Source organism: Empidonax traillii, unplaced genomic scaffold (assembly GCF_003031625.1).
Source record: "Empidonax traillii isolate 1590-97213 ecotype Southwest subspecies unplaced genomic scaffold, ASM303162v1 scaffold1078:size286220, whole genome shotgun sequence".
Lineage (NCBI taxonomy): Eukaryota > Metazoa > Chordata > Aves > Passeriformes > Tyrannidae > Empidonax > Empidonax traillii.
Genome location: NW_020956271.1, coordinates 4,046 through 19,919, shown reverse-complemented (window position 1 = coordinate 19,919; position 15,874 = coordinate 4,046). Strand labels below are relative to the sequence as shown.

The 15,874-nt window shown below is 52.7% G+C and overlaps 1 protein-coding gene across 5 annotated transcripts in view; it reads left to right on the top strand.

Annotated features, from left to right (window-relative positions):
- The window catches only part of CHD6 (chromodomain helicase DNA binding protein 6), an 85,738-nt gene extending 70,748 nt beyond the window's left edge, over positions 1 to 14,990 (top strand). For all 5 annotated transcript variants that reach the window (XM_027904705.1, XM_027904703.1, XM_027904702.1 and 2 more), the window contains 9 exons: positions 535 to 743; positions 1,853 to 3,394; positions 3,937 to 4,085; positions 4,372 to 4,578; positions 5,221 to 5,667; positions 6,346 to 6,534; positions 8,323 to 8,442; positions 9,475 to 9,579; positions 11,594 to 14,990. In XM_027904705.1, coding sequence (XP_027760506.1) covers positions 535 to 743; positions 1,853 to 3,394; positions 3,937 to 4,085; positions 4,372 to 4,578; positions 5,221 to 5,667; positions 6,346 to 6,534; positions 8,323 to 8,442; positions 9,475 to 9,579; positions 11,594 to 12,484 — 3,859 coding nt within the window. In that variant the 3' untranslated portion in view covers positions 12,485 to 14,990. The remainder of the gene's footprint in view (positions 1 to 534; positions 744 to 1,852; positions 3,395 to 3,936; positions 4,086 to 4,371; positions 4,579 to 5,220; positions 5,668 to 6,345; positions 6,535 to 8,322; positions 8,443 to 9,474; positions 9,580 to 11,593) is intronic.
- The last annotated feature ends 884 nt before the right edge of the window (positions 14,991 to 15,874 follow it).

Below are 15,874 nucleotides of genomic sequence, written 5' to 3'. Positions count from 1 at the left end.
GGTGACACCCACCCCTGGCACCCATGGGAGTCAGCAGGGCAGATGGTGTTACTGGAACTCTTAACAGCAGCAAGCCCCAGTCCCAGTTTGCCTCTGGAGGAGGCTGGATGAGAGCTGTGTCTGCAGATCCTTTCTAATGGCTGCTACAGAGAATTGGCCTTTCCATGGAGGTGATGAAACAGCTTGATTGTGGCAGGAAGCGAGTGGATGGGATAGGTTTGTGCCTCCACTTAAGCTGCTGGAGCCTGTGCCCTCTTGGCAGCACAGCCCAGAGCTGCACTCGGGTTTATTGAAACAGCCAAGAGTATTTTTTCATCTGTGAATCAAGAACCAGAGAGCCCACAGCCTCTGCTTCTCTTCCCTGTGCACCACAGGGCAGAGGATCTCAGGCTGTGGTGTGTGTTCCTCCTGACAGCTCCCCCCAAAAGTGGTGGTTGGTAACTACACAGTGCCTTCGAGCCTCTGCCTGGTGCCTTGTCTGTGCTGGGCCCAGGACGTGTCTCAGTGGTGTTCTGTCTCCTTTCTGCCCCACAGGTGGACCAGGAGGGAGCAGGCAGATTTCTACCGCACTGTCTCCTCCTTTGGGGTTATCTATGACCAGGAGAAAAAGGTCTTTGACTGGTCCCAGTTCCGAGCCATCTCTCGACTGGAGAAGAAGACAGATGAGAGCCTGGAGAAGTACTTCTACAGCTTCGTGGCCATGTGCAAGAGTGTCTGTGGCCTCCCTCTGTGGAAAGAGGATGGTGAGTGGAAATTGCATGGCCTGTGGAGTGGTAATGGTAGGTCCATGTAGAACTGATCCCACTGCTCCTGTGGAGCAGTAGAGCAAGAGAGGAGTTTCAGGGACAGTTGGAAGCACTGAGATGCCAGGCAGGCCATGGGCTTGCAGCAGTTGTGCATTTCTGGCTGCCTTGTCCCCACCAGATACTGCCTCCCCAGCACAGTGAGAGGGGAGGACAGCTCTGTGGGCTCCAGCGCCTGCTCGCACGGATCTCTTGGAGCTCTTGCATGAAATCACAACCAGTTCTATCCAAGAGAGCAACCTCTGCACGTGAGAGACAAGCAGAGAAGCAGCACACACAGCAGCACATCTCCATGCTGGAGCTGGGGTTTATTCGGGTGAGCTGCATTGCTGCTTTCTCTCTGAGCATCTCTCCACTGGCACTGGACAAAGTGCACTCCATGCCCATGCTGCCTGTGGAGCTCTGCTGCAAGGTAAGGGGAGCCTGAACCCACTGCTCCCTGGCCAACACACATCCATTTTCTTCAAGTGCTCTGCAGAGACCGTGCACTGGCACTGAGCAGGACATGGCAGGTGAAAAGCTGCTTTGGGCTATTTAAACACAAAGTGATTTGCTTCCAGCAGCAGCAGAAAACGTTTTGCCTCAGACCTGTCAAGGGGTCTGGTCTCAGGTGCAGTTGCTTGCATATGTCTGTTAGTGCCTTGGGTAGGTGTTCCTCATCAGAAGAGCTGCACGAGCTGCCCTTCCCTGAGAACAGGCTAAGGGGCTACCAGAGGCTCAGACCCCTGGGTGCTGCTCCACCAGCAGGTCCAGGCAGCTCCAGCACTGCTGATGCTGATGGAGCAGAGCTCAGATAAGACTCTGAAATCTCTGCAGCTGGTGTCACTCTTGATCCAGCTGCTGAAGTCACGGGGTTTTACTCCCATGTGTCCATTTGGTGGGATATGACTGGAAGGTGGTGAGACTGGAAAAAGACAGTGGCTGCAAGCACTGGCCGCACCTCACCTGCAGTCTGAGCAAGGGTTAAAACTCACCTTGCTCATCACTGCCTCTGAGGAGCTCTCACCAAACAGTGTAATGTGGCCTTGGCTTTGGTGTCCCTGCTGTAGGTCCTCCCGACCCTGACATCTACGTGGAGCCCATCACGGAGGAGCGTGCTGCCCGGACCCTGTACCGCATCGAGCTGCTGCGAAAGGTGCGCGAGCAGGTGCTCAAGTGCCCTCAGCTCCACGAGCGGCTCAAGCTGTGCCGGCCGAGCCTCTACCTGCCGGTGTGGTGGGAGTGTGGCAAACACGACCGGGACCTGCTGATCGGCACCGCCAAGCACGGCCTGAACCGCACCGACTACTACATCATGAATGACCCCCAGCTGTCTTTTTTAGATGCGTACAGGAACTATGCCCAGCATAAAAGAACAGGGCTCCCAGGCCCAGAAACCCTGTGCTGCCTTTACCAGACTAATTCCAAACTCTACAGTTCCCCTCTGTACAGCCAGGTGGACCGGACCTGCGAAACCCTGGAGAATGAAGCTGAGAGTCAGATCAAGCTGGAAGCCGTGGACAGCACCATGTCCCAGGCCGGAGGCAGCACACCAGATGCAAACTGTGAAACGTTCATGTCTGAGGTCCGGGACATCATTTCCAGTAACTACGACGAGAGCTCGCTGCCGGAGTCGCTGGTGTGCATGATGTACGACGAGAAGGCGTGTCCCAGCGAGCAGAGCTCCCTCGCCAGAGACAGCCCAAGCTGCACAGAGGTCGGAAGCGGCGTTGCCAAACTCTCCGAGGGCAAGCTGGAGGGGGATGAGGATCCATCCAGCTGCGACGCAGACGCCATGAGAGAGGCTCCCTTCCTCAAGGGTTTGCAGGTGGGCTCTGACAGAATGGACAGTCAGAACGAGGAAGCTGAGCCTTCACCTTCCACCCCTGAGAGCAACCTTTCGCAGAGTGTTCCAGCCGAGCTCGGCAAAGCCTTGGAGCAGAAGGGAGCCCTCGCCAGCCCGGCGACAGGGCTGCCCGAGCACGGCACCGTGGAAAGGGTCCTGAGCATGGGGCTCTACAGTTCCAGTCTCCATAACTATGAACTAAAGGTTCCTCCTGAGCAGAGGTTCATCAGTCTGCTGCAGGAAAAAGGAATGGAGACGAAGTCGGGGCCGAGTCAGAGCCACAGTGAGGAAGATGAGGAGGAAGAAGAGGATGATGACAACTCTGAGGCAGCAGCAGATGCTGTGGAAGGCTTGAGTGATCCCAGGACCAGGGCCAATTGTGAGGTTAATGAGCTAGGGGGTGAGGAGCAGAGCTCTGGCCTCCCCACACCCGAGGACACTTGCCCAGAAGACGTGAATGGCGAGAAGGAGCCCCCGGGACTGGGGGAGCCCGGGCCAGAAGGCAGGGAGGACCATGGCTTGGATGAGGAGAGAAGTGGGCAGCACTCAGCAGGCCAGGCTCAGAGCCAGCCCTTCAGCCTGCCCACGCCTCTGCTGGGAGCCTCGGGTACAGAGCCCCTGCACGCCGGGGGAGACGCCTGGGGCCCAGGGGCCGAGGGGCAGGCAGGCTGCACAGAGGCCCCACACCCCGAGCCCCAGGGTGTGAAGCAAGAAGAGTGTGAGAATAGAGATGACAGGGAGAAAGCCAGCAGCAGCCAGAGCCGAGGTACGGTCCTGGGAGCTCTCTCAGGTTGATAGTCACCTCTGGCAGGGGTGGGAGGGACCCGCTGTCCCCCCTGCAGAGCCAAACCTTGGGGCTGCCCAGCCCCTGGAGTGGCCTCCCATCTACAGGAGCTGGGCTCCCTGTCGCTGCTGTAGCTGGGGGGGAAAAAAGGGTTGAGGGCTGCATTTACCATCAGGGCTGGCCAGAACTCTCCACCCTGAGCCCCAGCAGCCCTTCTGCCATGAGCATGCCATGGAATGCAGGACTCCTTTCCCTTCCTGGCCCAGGGTGAGCAGCTCCTTTTTGAAAGGAGCTTATCAGGGATGTGGGCTACTGCAGTACAAGCCCACCAGACTCAGCCCAGAAGAGTGATGTCCTTTCCTGAGCAGCTTGGGCCACCTGCCCTGATCCTGCTGCTTCTCTTGGTGACTGGGGAGACCTTAGTGGAGCCATCTGGGCATTGGGGTGGGAAAGTGTGAGGAGATGCTCCCACCTCGAGAGGAAGGCAGGGTGGTGATGGGCTCTGTTCTCTTTTGCTTTCTTAGATGGTCCAGAGAAGTACTTAGAGGAAGAGAACAAGAGTTCTGCTTCTGTCCTGCCCGGGGAGATCGATGACCTTCAGGATGCCCGGGCACCAACCATTGCCCAGCTGCTGCAGGAGAAGACACTTTACTCCTTCTCTGAGTGGCCTAAGGTGAGGTTAAAATGAACACTGTTTGTATCCAAGTGTCTTGTGTAATCCTGACCAGCAGTGGCTCACACAGCCCCAGCTCTGCCTCCTGCTCCTCCACACACGACTCCCCACGGGTGCTCTGACTGAGGTGCTCATCCCAAGCGCAGGTGCCAGGGAGATGCTTGCCCCCAAAGCAGTTTCCTGCCGAGCTGGGATCACCCGGGCTGGGCTTGCCTTTAATCCCAAGCTGACATACATGGGTCAGTCACTCCAATCTCAGCTTGCTACTGTCCAATTCCGTTTTCAGGACCGTGTGATCATCAACCGCATTGACAACATCTGCCATGCCATCCTCAAGGGCAAGTGGCCTTCCTCCAGCCAGCAGTTTGAGGCACAGAGCCTGCTGACAGCCCCAGCCGTGGCCAGCAACGCCGGCAGCAGGAGCAGCTTTGCTGAGTCAGAAGCCCCTGATCCCACCTTCAATAATGGGGTGTTACTCTCACAGGTACCAAAGGTGAGGGGGGCCCTCGGGCAGGGACAGGCTCAGGACTCTGGTGTGAGACATTGCCCAGAACTACTCAGGAGTTTCCCCAGTGGGGCCTCTTGGTGCCACTTGTGGTGTATAACACGTGGCTCAAGCCACTTGGTCCCCTCTCCTGAAGGCTCCTGGGGAGCTCCCTGTGCTCTCAGCCCCCCTGCTCCTCTCCTGGGAAGGCAGCTGTTCTCAGCAGTTCTACAGCCATAGAGCTTCCAGAGCCAATGCTGGAGCACCCAACACAGTCAGAAGGAAAAGGGGACACTGCCCTGGTATCCCAAAGGAAAGGGTGCAGGAGAAGGCACTGCCCCATCAAGTCCCCAGCTCGCAAGTCCCAGTGTCCCAGTCCCCAGTGGTCACATTGGACAGAGACAGAAGCTCTGTCTGGGCCACCAGCCTGGCCACCCCACAGCTGGCAGAGCAGCTGGGGTTGTAGCACCTTGGGAGATCAGAGTGTGTGCCAGGGTGCTCCTGCACCATCTCCACGCAGGGAAAGAGGTGTCATGTGTCCATGGAGAGGCAGAAGAGCCTGACCATTAGCTCAGTGCTGGTGTGAAGAGCTGTGGTCCCTGGGCGGGGCGGGAGCAGCTATAACCCTCTCTGTGGCTTTGATACACACAGGAAGGTTTCCTGAGCCCTGCCTTCACAAAAGACGAGCGGAAACACAGGAGACCGTATGAATTTGAGATGGAGAGAGATGCCAAACAGAGGAGCCTGGAGCAGCTGGCAGCAGCCCATGTCCATTCCCCCATTGTGCTGAACGGCTGGCGCGAGGCAGCGGTGGACTTGTCCAGAGCCTCTGATGGGGCCCCGGGGAACTCTTCTCCTTTCCCCCTGAACACAAACATGCCCAAACTGGGGACCGTGAATGCTCTCCAGGGCTCCCTGGGCATGGACTTGTCTGGCATCCTACAGGCAGGGTTAATCCATCCTGTCACGGGACAGATTGTAAACGGCAGCCTCCGAAGAGATGATGCTGCCATGAGGAGGAGACGAGGCAGGAGGAAAAATGTTGAAGGGATGGACCTCATCTTCTTGAAGGAGAGGCCTCTTCCAAACAGGCTGCAGGTGGGTTGATGCTCCCCCCTTTCACATGGACCTAGCAGGGTCAGCACAGTTTGTCTCATGGCCCAGCTCTCCCCTCCATGCTCTGCTGCCCGTGACAGCTGCAGGATGTCCTCCAGGACAGCTTGGTTTGTGCAGGTGCAGATACTGCTTCAGGGAGGAAGGAAAGTTTTCCCTCTGGTTTGAAGCACTCTAGAGTGTTTGAGACCTACTAAGCATTATCAAAAGCTGCTGTCTCAGCTCGAGGGGTGATTAGGGTTAGAGAACATGAGGAAAGAGCCTTGAATTTGTTAGAGCTGTGGCCAAGAGCCTACTGCGCCTATTCTTCTTCTACTCTGAGATCCACTCAAAGAAAAATGGAGCTTTGGAAGCAATGTCAGTCCCTCTAGAGCATTTTTAGGAGTGATCTGGGGGGAAGTTGGTTTTCCTGGCGATTAGGATGTTTCCAGGTGAGTTCAGAAGCATCTCCCAGCTCTCTCTGCCCTCCCTGCCACCACTGCCGGGGATGGACTGGAAATGTAAAGTGGTTGTGGGTGGTATTTTAAGGAACAGGCACTTGGAACATGTGGATTAATCTGTGTGAGGGGAGCAGATGACCTGATTTGGGAGCTCTCCTTCTTGGGGTGTGCATGCATCACCACATGCCGCTGATGTCTCTCCCTGCTCCTCCCTCCACAGCAGGATGTTCAGGAAGACCAGCCACAGCCCCCTCAGAACAGTCCTCTCCCTGACGGGCCGGTTGCTGCTACCTCGACTCCACAGGCAGTCCCAGCTGCAGGCAGCCAAGAGAAGGCTGTCCCCAACAAGAGTCTGCTCGACTGGCTCCGGCAGCAGTCTGACTACACACTCGATGTTCCTGGCTTTGGCACAGTAAGGGTGGCCTCCAGTGGCACTTGTGTGTGTGTCTGCCCTGTGTGTTGCCCTTTGTGTTCAGGCTTTTCCTGTAACATGGCTTGTGGTGTTCATCAGAGCTGTTGGGGAGGTTCATCACACGTTTGGGAGGTGGGCACAGTTCCCTGTGCTGCAGCAGAAGGCACTTGCTGCTGGGGAACTCCTCTCCTTTCCCCCTCGACACAAATGTGCCCAAACTGGGGGCTGTGAATGCCCTCCAGGTCTTCCTGGGCATGGACTTGTCTGGCATCCTCCAGGACCTGCATCCCAGTACCCAAGGTCAGTTGGTTCTCCAGCTGCAGTGTCCAATGCACGGTGTCTTCCAGAAGTGCCAGAAATAAGAAAAGGGATTTGGGGTGCTCTGTGTTGCTTTTTTTTACCAGGGGTCATTGTAGGCAGTGCTACTGTATTAAATAAGGTTCCCAGGCAGGAGAAAACCTCCTGGTCTTAAATGCCAGGCCTAAGTGGTTGTGTTGGAGGCTGAAAGGCTGTGGCTCTGTGGCCATGGGTGCTGTCAGAAAGCAGAGTGGCACAGTGGGGTATACAGTCTCTATCATTCTTCCTGCTCTCTCATAAACCTCCACCTCTTGGTTGGTTTGCTCCAGGTTTCAGCTTATTTAGCCTGTTAGACCATGTGACAGGCAGAGCACAGGCTGTGAAACAGAGTAGAAAGAAATGTGGTGGTAATACAGAAAAGACTCTTCATCTTGGTCCTGGAGTACCGTGTGCCTGAGGCGAGGATTCCCTGGAGCTTGGACTACAGGCAAGCCGTTAGCATTTTGGAGAGTTAGAGATGAGAGGTGAGGAGCCCAGCGTTTCCTTGGCAGGATGGCCCTTGCTTTTCAAAGTCCAGAGACACATCTGGCTGTGTGCCCAGGGCCAGACCCTCAGGAGCAGTCAGATGGTGGAGCAAGCGTGGAGGTGCCTTCCCACTCCTTCCCAACACCCTTGCCTTCCAGGAGGGTACTGTAGCTTGTCCAGGCTGACCATGCTGCTGGTGAAGCTGCTGCTCCCAGCAAGCCCCCTGTGCCCCAGGCCAGCCGTGCAGAATCTCCCTGTAGGGGCGGGTGTCCTTTCTCCAGGTAGGATGGATTGAAAGAGGCTTTGGGGTACTGCAGCAGCTCAGCTTGAAGGACAAACCACACTCAGGGTCTCTCCTCTGACTCTCAGGAATCTGAGCCAGCAGTAGTTCTTTATAATGCTCCATCCCTGGAGGCACATGGACAGCAGGGCTTGGTGCATGCAGTGGGTGTCCAGTGACTCGGCTGTAACTCGGTAGGTTGCAGTTCCGAAGGGCTCTGGTCCCAAAGAAACACAGTGCAGCATCTCTGTGGTGGGAACAGCTGAAACGGAATGAAACACAGCACAGCTGAGCTGGAAAAAGCAGGTGGCTGTATCAGTGACACAAATGGCACAAACAGACCTGTTCTCTCTTTCCTGGCTGTAGGCAGTGTCCCATTTCAGAAGCACATAGAGGAGCCTGCAACAGGCTGCAGCTTCAGGAGTGGAGGGGAGTTAGAAAGGGCTGGAGCAGTCTAAATGGGGTACACTGGAGGCCCCTTTATACCTACAAAAGTCAGTTGTGCTCATTTGAGAGCTGGTGCTGTGGCAGGGACCAGTTTGTGCTGCTGGTGCTGCTGTTGCCCCGGTCTGCAGGGCCCCTCTGTCCCTCAGGAGTTCATCCATGCCTCTCTCCTGCAGGGCTTGTAACCAGCCAGGCTCATTAAGCCATCTAGTCTCATTAACGTTGTCTTGTTTGCACTCCAGAATTTTTCAGACAAGCCCAAGCAGAGGAGGCAGCGCTGCAAGGACCCCAGCAAATTGGACATTAGCTCACTGACGGGAGAGGAGCGGGTGCCGGTGGTACATAAGGGTACCGGACGGCGGGTAAGCCAAGGCCTGTTCTGTGCTCTGCCCTCAGTGCCCACAAATGCTTGGCAGACCCTCAGCTCACCCAGGGGTGTGGTGGAGATTTAATCTAGAGAAGCTTATGGATGGGACAAAGGTCTGGAACATGTCTCTGATCTACACTATCCTGTGACATCTGTGCCCAAGGGGATGCAGACCCTGACTGGATGAAGTAAGGAATGTGGGAGTGTTGACCCTTGCCAGAGGGCACAGACCCATCAATGGCAAAGGAATACAGCCTTTGGCTTTAAAGCCACCCCTAACACAGCCCTGGCTGGTGCTTCCCATCCTGGATTTGATTGTTCCCCTTGAGTTCACTGCAATATGCCACAAGCTGTAATACTGCCATGCAAATATCTTTGGTTTGTTCCTCCTTACGAGGTGCAGGCCAGAGCACACCAGTACCCATCCCACTGCTGCACATGTGGGAAGTGGAGGGCTGGAAGGGCTTTTTCTTGCTTTGTGAGCAAGGAGCTTGGATTTATTTGTCTGCAGTTTAATCTCCAGGGCACTGATGTTCACTTCTCTGAATGAGAAGGGATGTTCATGAGTACTTTCCCCCCAAATTCAGTTCTTAAACACACACAGGACCGCAACAGGTAGGAAGGTGACTTGGCATTAATCACATCTAAACCCAAAACTTAAGAGTGAGGCAGAAAGAGGCTGTTTCAGCCACATCTGTGTTCCCCTCTGGGCCCCCACGCTGGCCACTGGAGACCTGAGCAAGCTGGGGGGTTTGTCAGTTCTGAGCATGGCTTTTACAGCTCTGTCCCCATCAGAGGGCAATGGGCCAGGCCACAGAGGCTGAACCTGCCTGTTCTCCCTGGGCTGTGTGTCTGGAGGCAGCAGGCACACACCAAGTCCTACAAAGATGTGTAGCAACAGAATAGTCTCTGCCCCAGCTGAATCGCAGCCCAAAGCAAGGAGCTAGGGGAAGTGTAATCGTATTTTTTGTATTATTTTACATAACTCTCTCTGCAATAGAGGTCATCCTTCTGCTGTGTTTTATAGTTAGGGGGAGCCACGGCACCAGCATTGAAGGAATTGCCAAGGTGGCTTGATGCAAACTTGGAGTATGCTGTTGCAGCTGACTGGGCTGACATTGTTAAGCTTTCAGTAAGTTAGAGCTTTTGGAGAAATCTGTATCATGTCATCTTTTCTCTCCCCTCCCCATCCCCACAACCTTTCTCCAGTGAGGATCCGGGAGCTGCGAGGCAGGCCCTCGGCTGCGCGCGTGGGAGGGGAGAGCGGCAGGGCCGGCAGGGTCGGGGGCACCGGGCACAGGGGGAGGTTGGGTGTGCGGCCAGGGCAAGGAGAGAGGGGGGCCAGCGTCCTGGGAGAGGGGCTCAGCAGCTCAGGGTGTCTACCTGGAAAGTGTTGGGATGCTTAGGAATAGCAGGGGCAAGAGGGACGCCCTAGGAGCTGTAATCCACCGCGGGTGCTGGACGCAGGGTGTGGACAAAACACATTCTCACGGGTCAAATTTTCAAAATTACCTTTAGATGACGCTTTTTGTCAGCTCCTGCAAACTCTGCCTGCGCAGCCGTGGGTCCACCAAAGGCCCTGCAGGTCACCAGGCCTGGAGGGTCAGGCACAGGCAGGGAGAGGGGCAGGAGGGAGCCTCGCCGTGCCACGTTCATCCTCCCTGTTCATCACACCAGTCCCTGCCTTGGGGCATGGCAGAGCCTGTGCAGGAGTGCTCTCCCCTCTGGCACACGGGCACTGTCAGATAACCTTGCCATGCCCTATGGGCTGGCCTGATCCAGACTTCTCCCTACAGTCCCTCTCGTGCTTCCTGTTTTTGGAGCTGCAGCGGTTTGTGTGACACCCTTGCAGGGGGCTGGAGGGGGATTCAATTGGCTTAGAGGTTTTTACTGCTCTCAAATTGTTTTTTAATTAGCGCTGGAGATTTGGCTTGGTGTGTCCCACTGCCCAGGAAATGGCTCCACATCCAGGCTGGCATCAGGGCCCCATCTGGGCGGCCAGCCCTGGGCGAGCTCACAGCTCTTCCTTCCCTTGGTTTGAGGGGACAGTCTCTTTGCTGCAGGAACCAAGCCTGGCACTGCCCAGGCACCTCTCACGTGCCCTGCTCCGGCAGCTGCATCCCAAGGGCATTCCCACCCCGAGCCCCATCCCCACGGAGCTTTTGGCGAGTGCATCTCTGTGCTGGTGTGGGCAGGGCCGGCAGCTGCTCCAGGTGCTCAGGCCAGCGGGAGCTGCCCTGCAGAGCCCAGGGCAGTCACGGCCCCGTGCGGCTTCTCCCAAATGGCAGTGGGAGATAATCCCAGAGGGTTCTCCCTCCTTGGGCAGGAGCTGTGCTGAGCAGATTGCCAGGGGCATCTGATTCATGTTTCTGCACTGCAGGTGTCACCAGGAAATACTTTTCCTGCCTAAATCTGTTACTGGAAACGGTTCAAAGAGTGGTGATATCGAAACTCAAGGGAGCCACGAAGGGAAATGTTTAAATGTCAGTCTTGAGGACGCTGAAGAAGGGAGTTCTGAGCTGGGCTGTGGATCCCCCCACACTGCTCTGTGTAACCAGGCGCTCTTGCCCAGTTCTGGCTGCTGGGTTTTGGTCCCTTGTCTGAAAGCTCAGATCTTTCTGAATGCTTCCTGGCATCTCAGTAAAGCTCTGACCAGGAGCTCTTCAGACAGCATGTCCGCTCAATGTGTGTCATCCCATGAGCTTTGCTGTCCTGCAGAGCATTGAAAATTTGGCCTTTCACCTCTCAACGATGTGACTTTTTCACCTGTTGCTGAAGGCACAATTAGAGCTGGGCAGGGAGCTGAGTAGGCAGCTGACACCACACTGCCCTGGTGCTTCTCGCCCTGTGAAGAGCTGGTGCTGAGGGCTGGGGTGAAATAAGGGGTAGAAAGATGCTTCCTCCTCCCCTCCCTGAGCATTTTGACACTGCAGGATCCTGCTAGGGCGGAGCGAGGGTGTTTTGCATTTTGGCAGCATTTGCATTTTGGGGAAAAGTCCTGTGTACCTCTCAAATTCCATACCATGTAGGCAAATATTTCTGTGCCGACACCATCTGGGACACAGATGCGAGCACAGACAAGGCAGATCCCCTTTGCTGCAGTAGTAACTGTTGAGTGTTCTCTGTTATGTGTCTTTCATTTTCAGGGCTACTTACCCGAAAACAAATTCAATCGCGTGCTCACCGAGCCCATGCTCCGGGACACGGGGCCGCGCCGCAGAGGGAGGAGGCCCCGAAGCGAACTCCTTAAAGGCCCTGGTGTTGTAGCAGATTCTTCTTCTGGAATGGGACCATTGTTCATGAACGGACTCATTGCTGGGATGGATCTAGTGGGACTTCAGAACATGAGAAACATGCAAGGGATCCCTCTGACCGGGCTGGTCGGGTTTCCTGCCGGCTTTGCAGCAGTGCCCGCTGGGGAGGATGTGAAGAGCACCCTGAGCATGTTGCCCATGATGCTGCCGGGCATGGCTACTGTACCCCAGATGTTTGGCGTTGGAGGACTTCTCAATTCCCCCATGACAACAACCTGTACTGCGACCGCTCCGACTTCGTTAACAAGCACAACGAAAGGTGGCACAGCCGGCGCCGAGAAAGCCAGCGAGGAGAAACAGGGCGGCCAGGACGGGAAAAAAGAACCTCTCGCCGAAGACAAGCCCGGTCCTAGTTCATTTTCTAATCAGACAGAATCCGCAATAACTACCAGTAGTCCTGTAGCTTTTAACCCATTTCTTATCCCAGGGATGTCTCCTGGACTGATCTATCCCTCCATGTTCCTCTCCCCCGGCATCGGCATGGCGCTGCCTGGCATCCAGCAAACCAGGCACTCGGAGGCGGCAAACCTGGAGAGCCAGAAGCGGAAGAGGAAGAAAGCAAAAGGGGAATTGGCAAATCCAGAGCCAGAAACTGTCTCACTGCCGGAAAAAGAAGCTGCAAACAGTCAAAACTGTGCGGAGCAGAGCCCGCCAGTGGCGGCAGAGAAGGAGCAGGATGGACCAGCAGAGGAGGAGCGCCAGGCGGCTCACGATACCGATTAGAACTTTTGTTTCATTGAAAAAAAAAAAAAAACACAAAAAGATTGTGGCTTGTGAGTTTCTTATCCCATAAACTCTTTGTTACTTCCCCTCCCACCCTGCTCCACCTTCATAAACCTGTGTTTCCATGAGTAATATTATCTACCTAATTTCCTGTCAGAAAAAACTCTGGTGACATACTACATGTTAATAGTTGCAGGGTCTTGCCACTTTATTAGATAAACAGTGTTGTCTAGCTAGTATGGGAGGCACCGAATTCTTGTTCTGTTTTTCCAGTCGTTCATCCCAGCCGACGATAGCAAATCCAGTACTCGGTCACCCCCCCCAAGTTGCTCACTCCTTTGAGAAGAAAAAGCAGCAAAAAAACAAGAGCAAAAGTAAAGTCTTTACCTCTTGGTCTACATGCAGACAAGGGTATTTCTGTCTACAGCGACACTGAACGAAAAAGCCTGTACTGGGGCTAAAAGCACAGCTATAGTAAGTGCTAATGTGTATTTTTGATTTAAAGTATTTCCCTATTTTATCATGGTTACTAGAATAGTAGTATAGACAGAAGTATATAACTAATGATTGAAAATGCATATATTCATTTCTTTGAAAGGAAAAGCATAACTGGTAGTGATATAATTTCTTGATCACCCCCACCTCAAAGGTTTGGCGACAAACTGCAGAGAGTGAAAAGACGATGTAGACATTCTTTTTGTATTTTTTAAAACCAAAGTTTGGTTTTATGTTACGTGGAGTTTAGTTGCCCTTTCTTTGTTAGTTACAAGAACTTTTCAGCTTGAGCTGGAAAGGTTTTGCACACTTGCATGACTTCTCTGGGGTTACTGTACCTGTAGCTACCAGTTCCTTTGTCATTCTGCTAGTCTTCAGTTCTCCCTGGCGTTAGTTCTCAGCTATGGCATTACAGGTGCTCTAAAGGTATTTTTTCCTGCCGTGAACAGGCCACGCCAACTTTAATGCTCTTAACATGAACACCGAGGCTTTTTGAGTTTTTATATTCCTCACTCCTTACCCCAGAAGTGATGTCCTTTCAGCAAACACGGAGAAGGCTGTAGGCCAGCTGCTCTCCTTGGGGAGTCCTCTGAGAAGGAGCCTTGAGACTTTCAGAGCTCGAGTTTCTTCCTTTCTAGCACTGGACTGTGAAGAGATGACTTGGCTTCTTCCCATTCCGTTTGCTGTTGAACAGTATTTCCAATGCCCCGAAGGATTTCAGTGTCTGCATTTCAAACAGACGGGTTTTAACGCCGCCAGCGCCCCCCACCCCCAGCTCTGGGTACTGAGACTCCTCCACAGGCAACTCTTCTGATTTCTCCTTCCCCTCACTCCTCCTTTAATTCTTCTTTTCACTTGGGGTTGTTTTTATTTGCAGCTCATGGTCTGAGACTTGAATAAAGCTGCAGTGGTGCAGCGGTGAGCGAAGGGCAGGCTGGGAGGGAGTTGGAGCGTGTGCTACTCATCGGTTTCACACTTGGTTGTCACAATTTACTGTATTTTTTACTTTTTTTTTTTTCTGTTGCAGTTTTGCTAATTTATCAGATGGTCCAAATGTTTTGACATAACTATTTCAGTTTGCATTATTTATTTATGATGCTTTTTGTCATTGTCTTTTATACATTTGCGATTATAAATTATGTACATGTTAAAATTAGCATCTCAAAGAAGTCTGTTACCCATGGTCGAAAAAAGCAGTTGGTTTATATTTTCATGGATTTTATTCCCAGTTTATTGGATTGGATGATTTTTTTTTTAAAGTATGTAACCAATCATAATGCAACGCCCCTGGATAATTAAATGTGTTCTATTTAATAACATTCTTGTAGCATAGATACTGTATCACTATTGACAGATTTCTTAGAAATGCTGCTATCTCTATTTAACTAACATTTTGTTCAGTTTTTGCCTCCAGTGGAAGCAGAAAGGGTTTTTTCAGCTGTTAAATCCAAAATCAATATAATTTATTTATGTAAAAAAAAAAGTCACGATTGATATATTTTTGAACCTTTTAAGTACTAACTTTGTTTTTATTCAGTGGAAGAACATGTACTTGCCCTAAATCCTTAAAATACAAATGCTATAAAACTTCATATATCTTCAAAGCCTTACTGTGAATGGATATAGAAATCTCTTCTGAGTTCATTTCTTGTCAAGGGATGGTTTTCCAGGGTTACACACGTATGGAACAGGGTTTAAAGTGAAATTTATTTAATTAGCCAGCATGCTCTATACCTTGTTCTTTCTTAGCAGACATGTATGCTATGTCTCTGGGTGTTTAGGCTTCTCTTTGCTACTTTGTGACCCTTTTGCAACCCGGTATACTCTGTGGATTATTTAGACTGTAAGGCGTAAGTGGCTGCTTCTTCTTTTCCATCATATCCCAAACAAATGCCAAATTTTCACCGGTTTTCATGGCTACTCACACACATACATCCTTCACCAAATGTGCTAACAAAATAAACTGTCTGTGCTCTTGAACATGGATAAAAAGAAAAAGATTTAAAAGTCAGATTTTTATTTTTTTAATTTAGTGACTAGATGATGCTTATCTTTCAGACTTGGCAGAGCCTTGCTACAGATGTATATAATTTTTTTCAGCAAATATATGTGAATGTTTAATTCACCTGACTCAGTGATAAACGTGACTTGCCTTTTTCTCAGCATGAACCCGTTGAGAAGCTGTCGAACCCCGTGGCCTGCTCCCTGCTTTGGAGTTGCCCTTCGTGCCCTGTGCGTTACTCCGGGGAAGGGCCGCTCGCAGTGGGCGCATCAGCTTTCCCTGCCACAGGAGGAGGTTCCTGGGCTGCAGCCCGGCTCTCACACAGTGCCCTGGGGGTTAACCCACTGTGCTGGGGGAGTTAACTCCCTGTCCTGTAAGATCCCAGGAGCAGACCGAGCTCCAGGGCCAGTTTAAACACAGAGGATGTACAGGGGCCGACCCCAGAGACCTCCACAGTCACCACACACACCCACACACCCCTGCCCCAAGCAGTCCCTGCCTGGTTTTTATCTGATGGGACACAGAGAAGTCTCATGACACATTTAGACAGGATCTCCAGTTCCCTTTACGGTCACAAAAAATGGGGAAGGATTTCCCTTAGCAGTAACTCTGGATGGGGGAGCTTTACCTGCCCCAAGTGCAGATGCCCCCACCCTGGGCTCTTTACAGTTATAAGAAAGGATTTGGGGTTGGAAATCTTAACTAGCAGTGAGCAGAAGGCAGTTTCTCTAATGACATTTGGTTTGCATTGAAGAAAACTTGAGCTTTTCAGTGCATTTTTGTTTTCTGCCTCTTCAGAAGCCACTTTGGTCCCAGGGCTGTGGAGCATGGGCTGAGTCACAAGACCATGAATTCTCCTCAATTTTTGCAACCTCAAAGAAATACTGGGCACT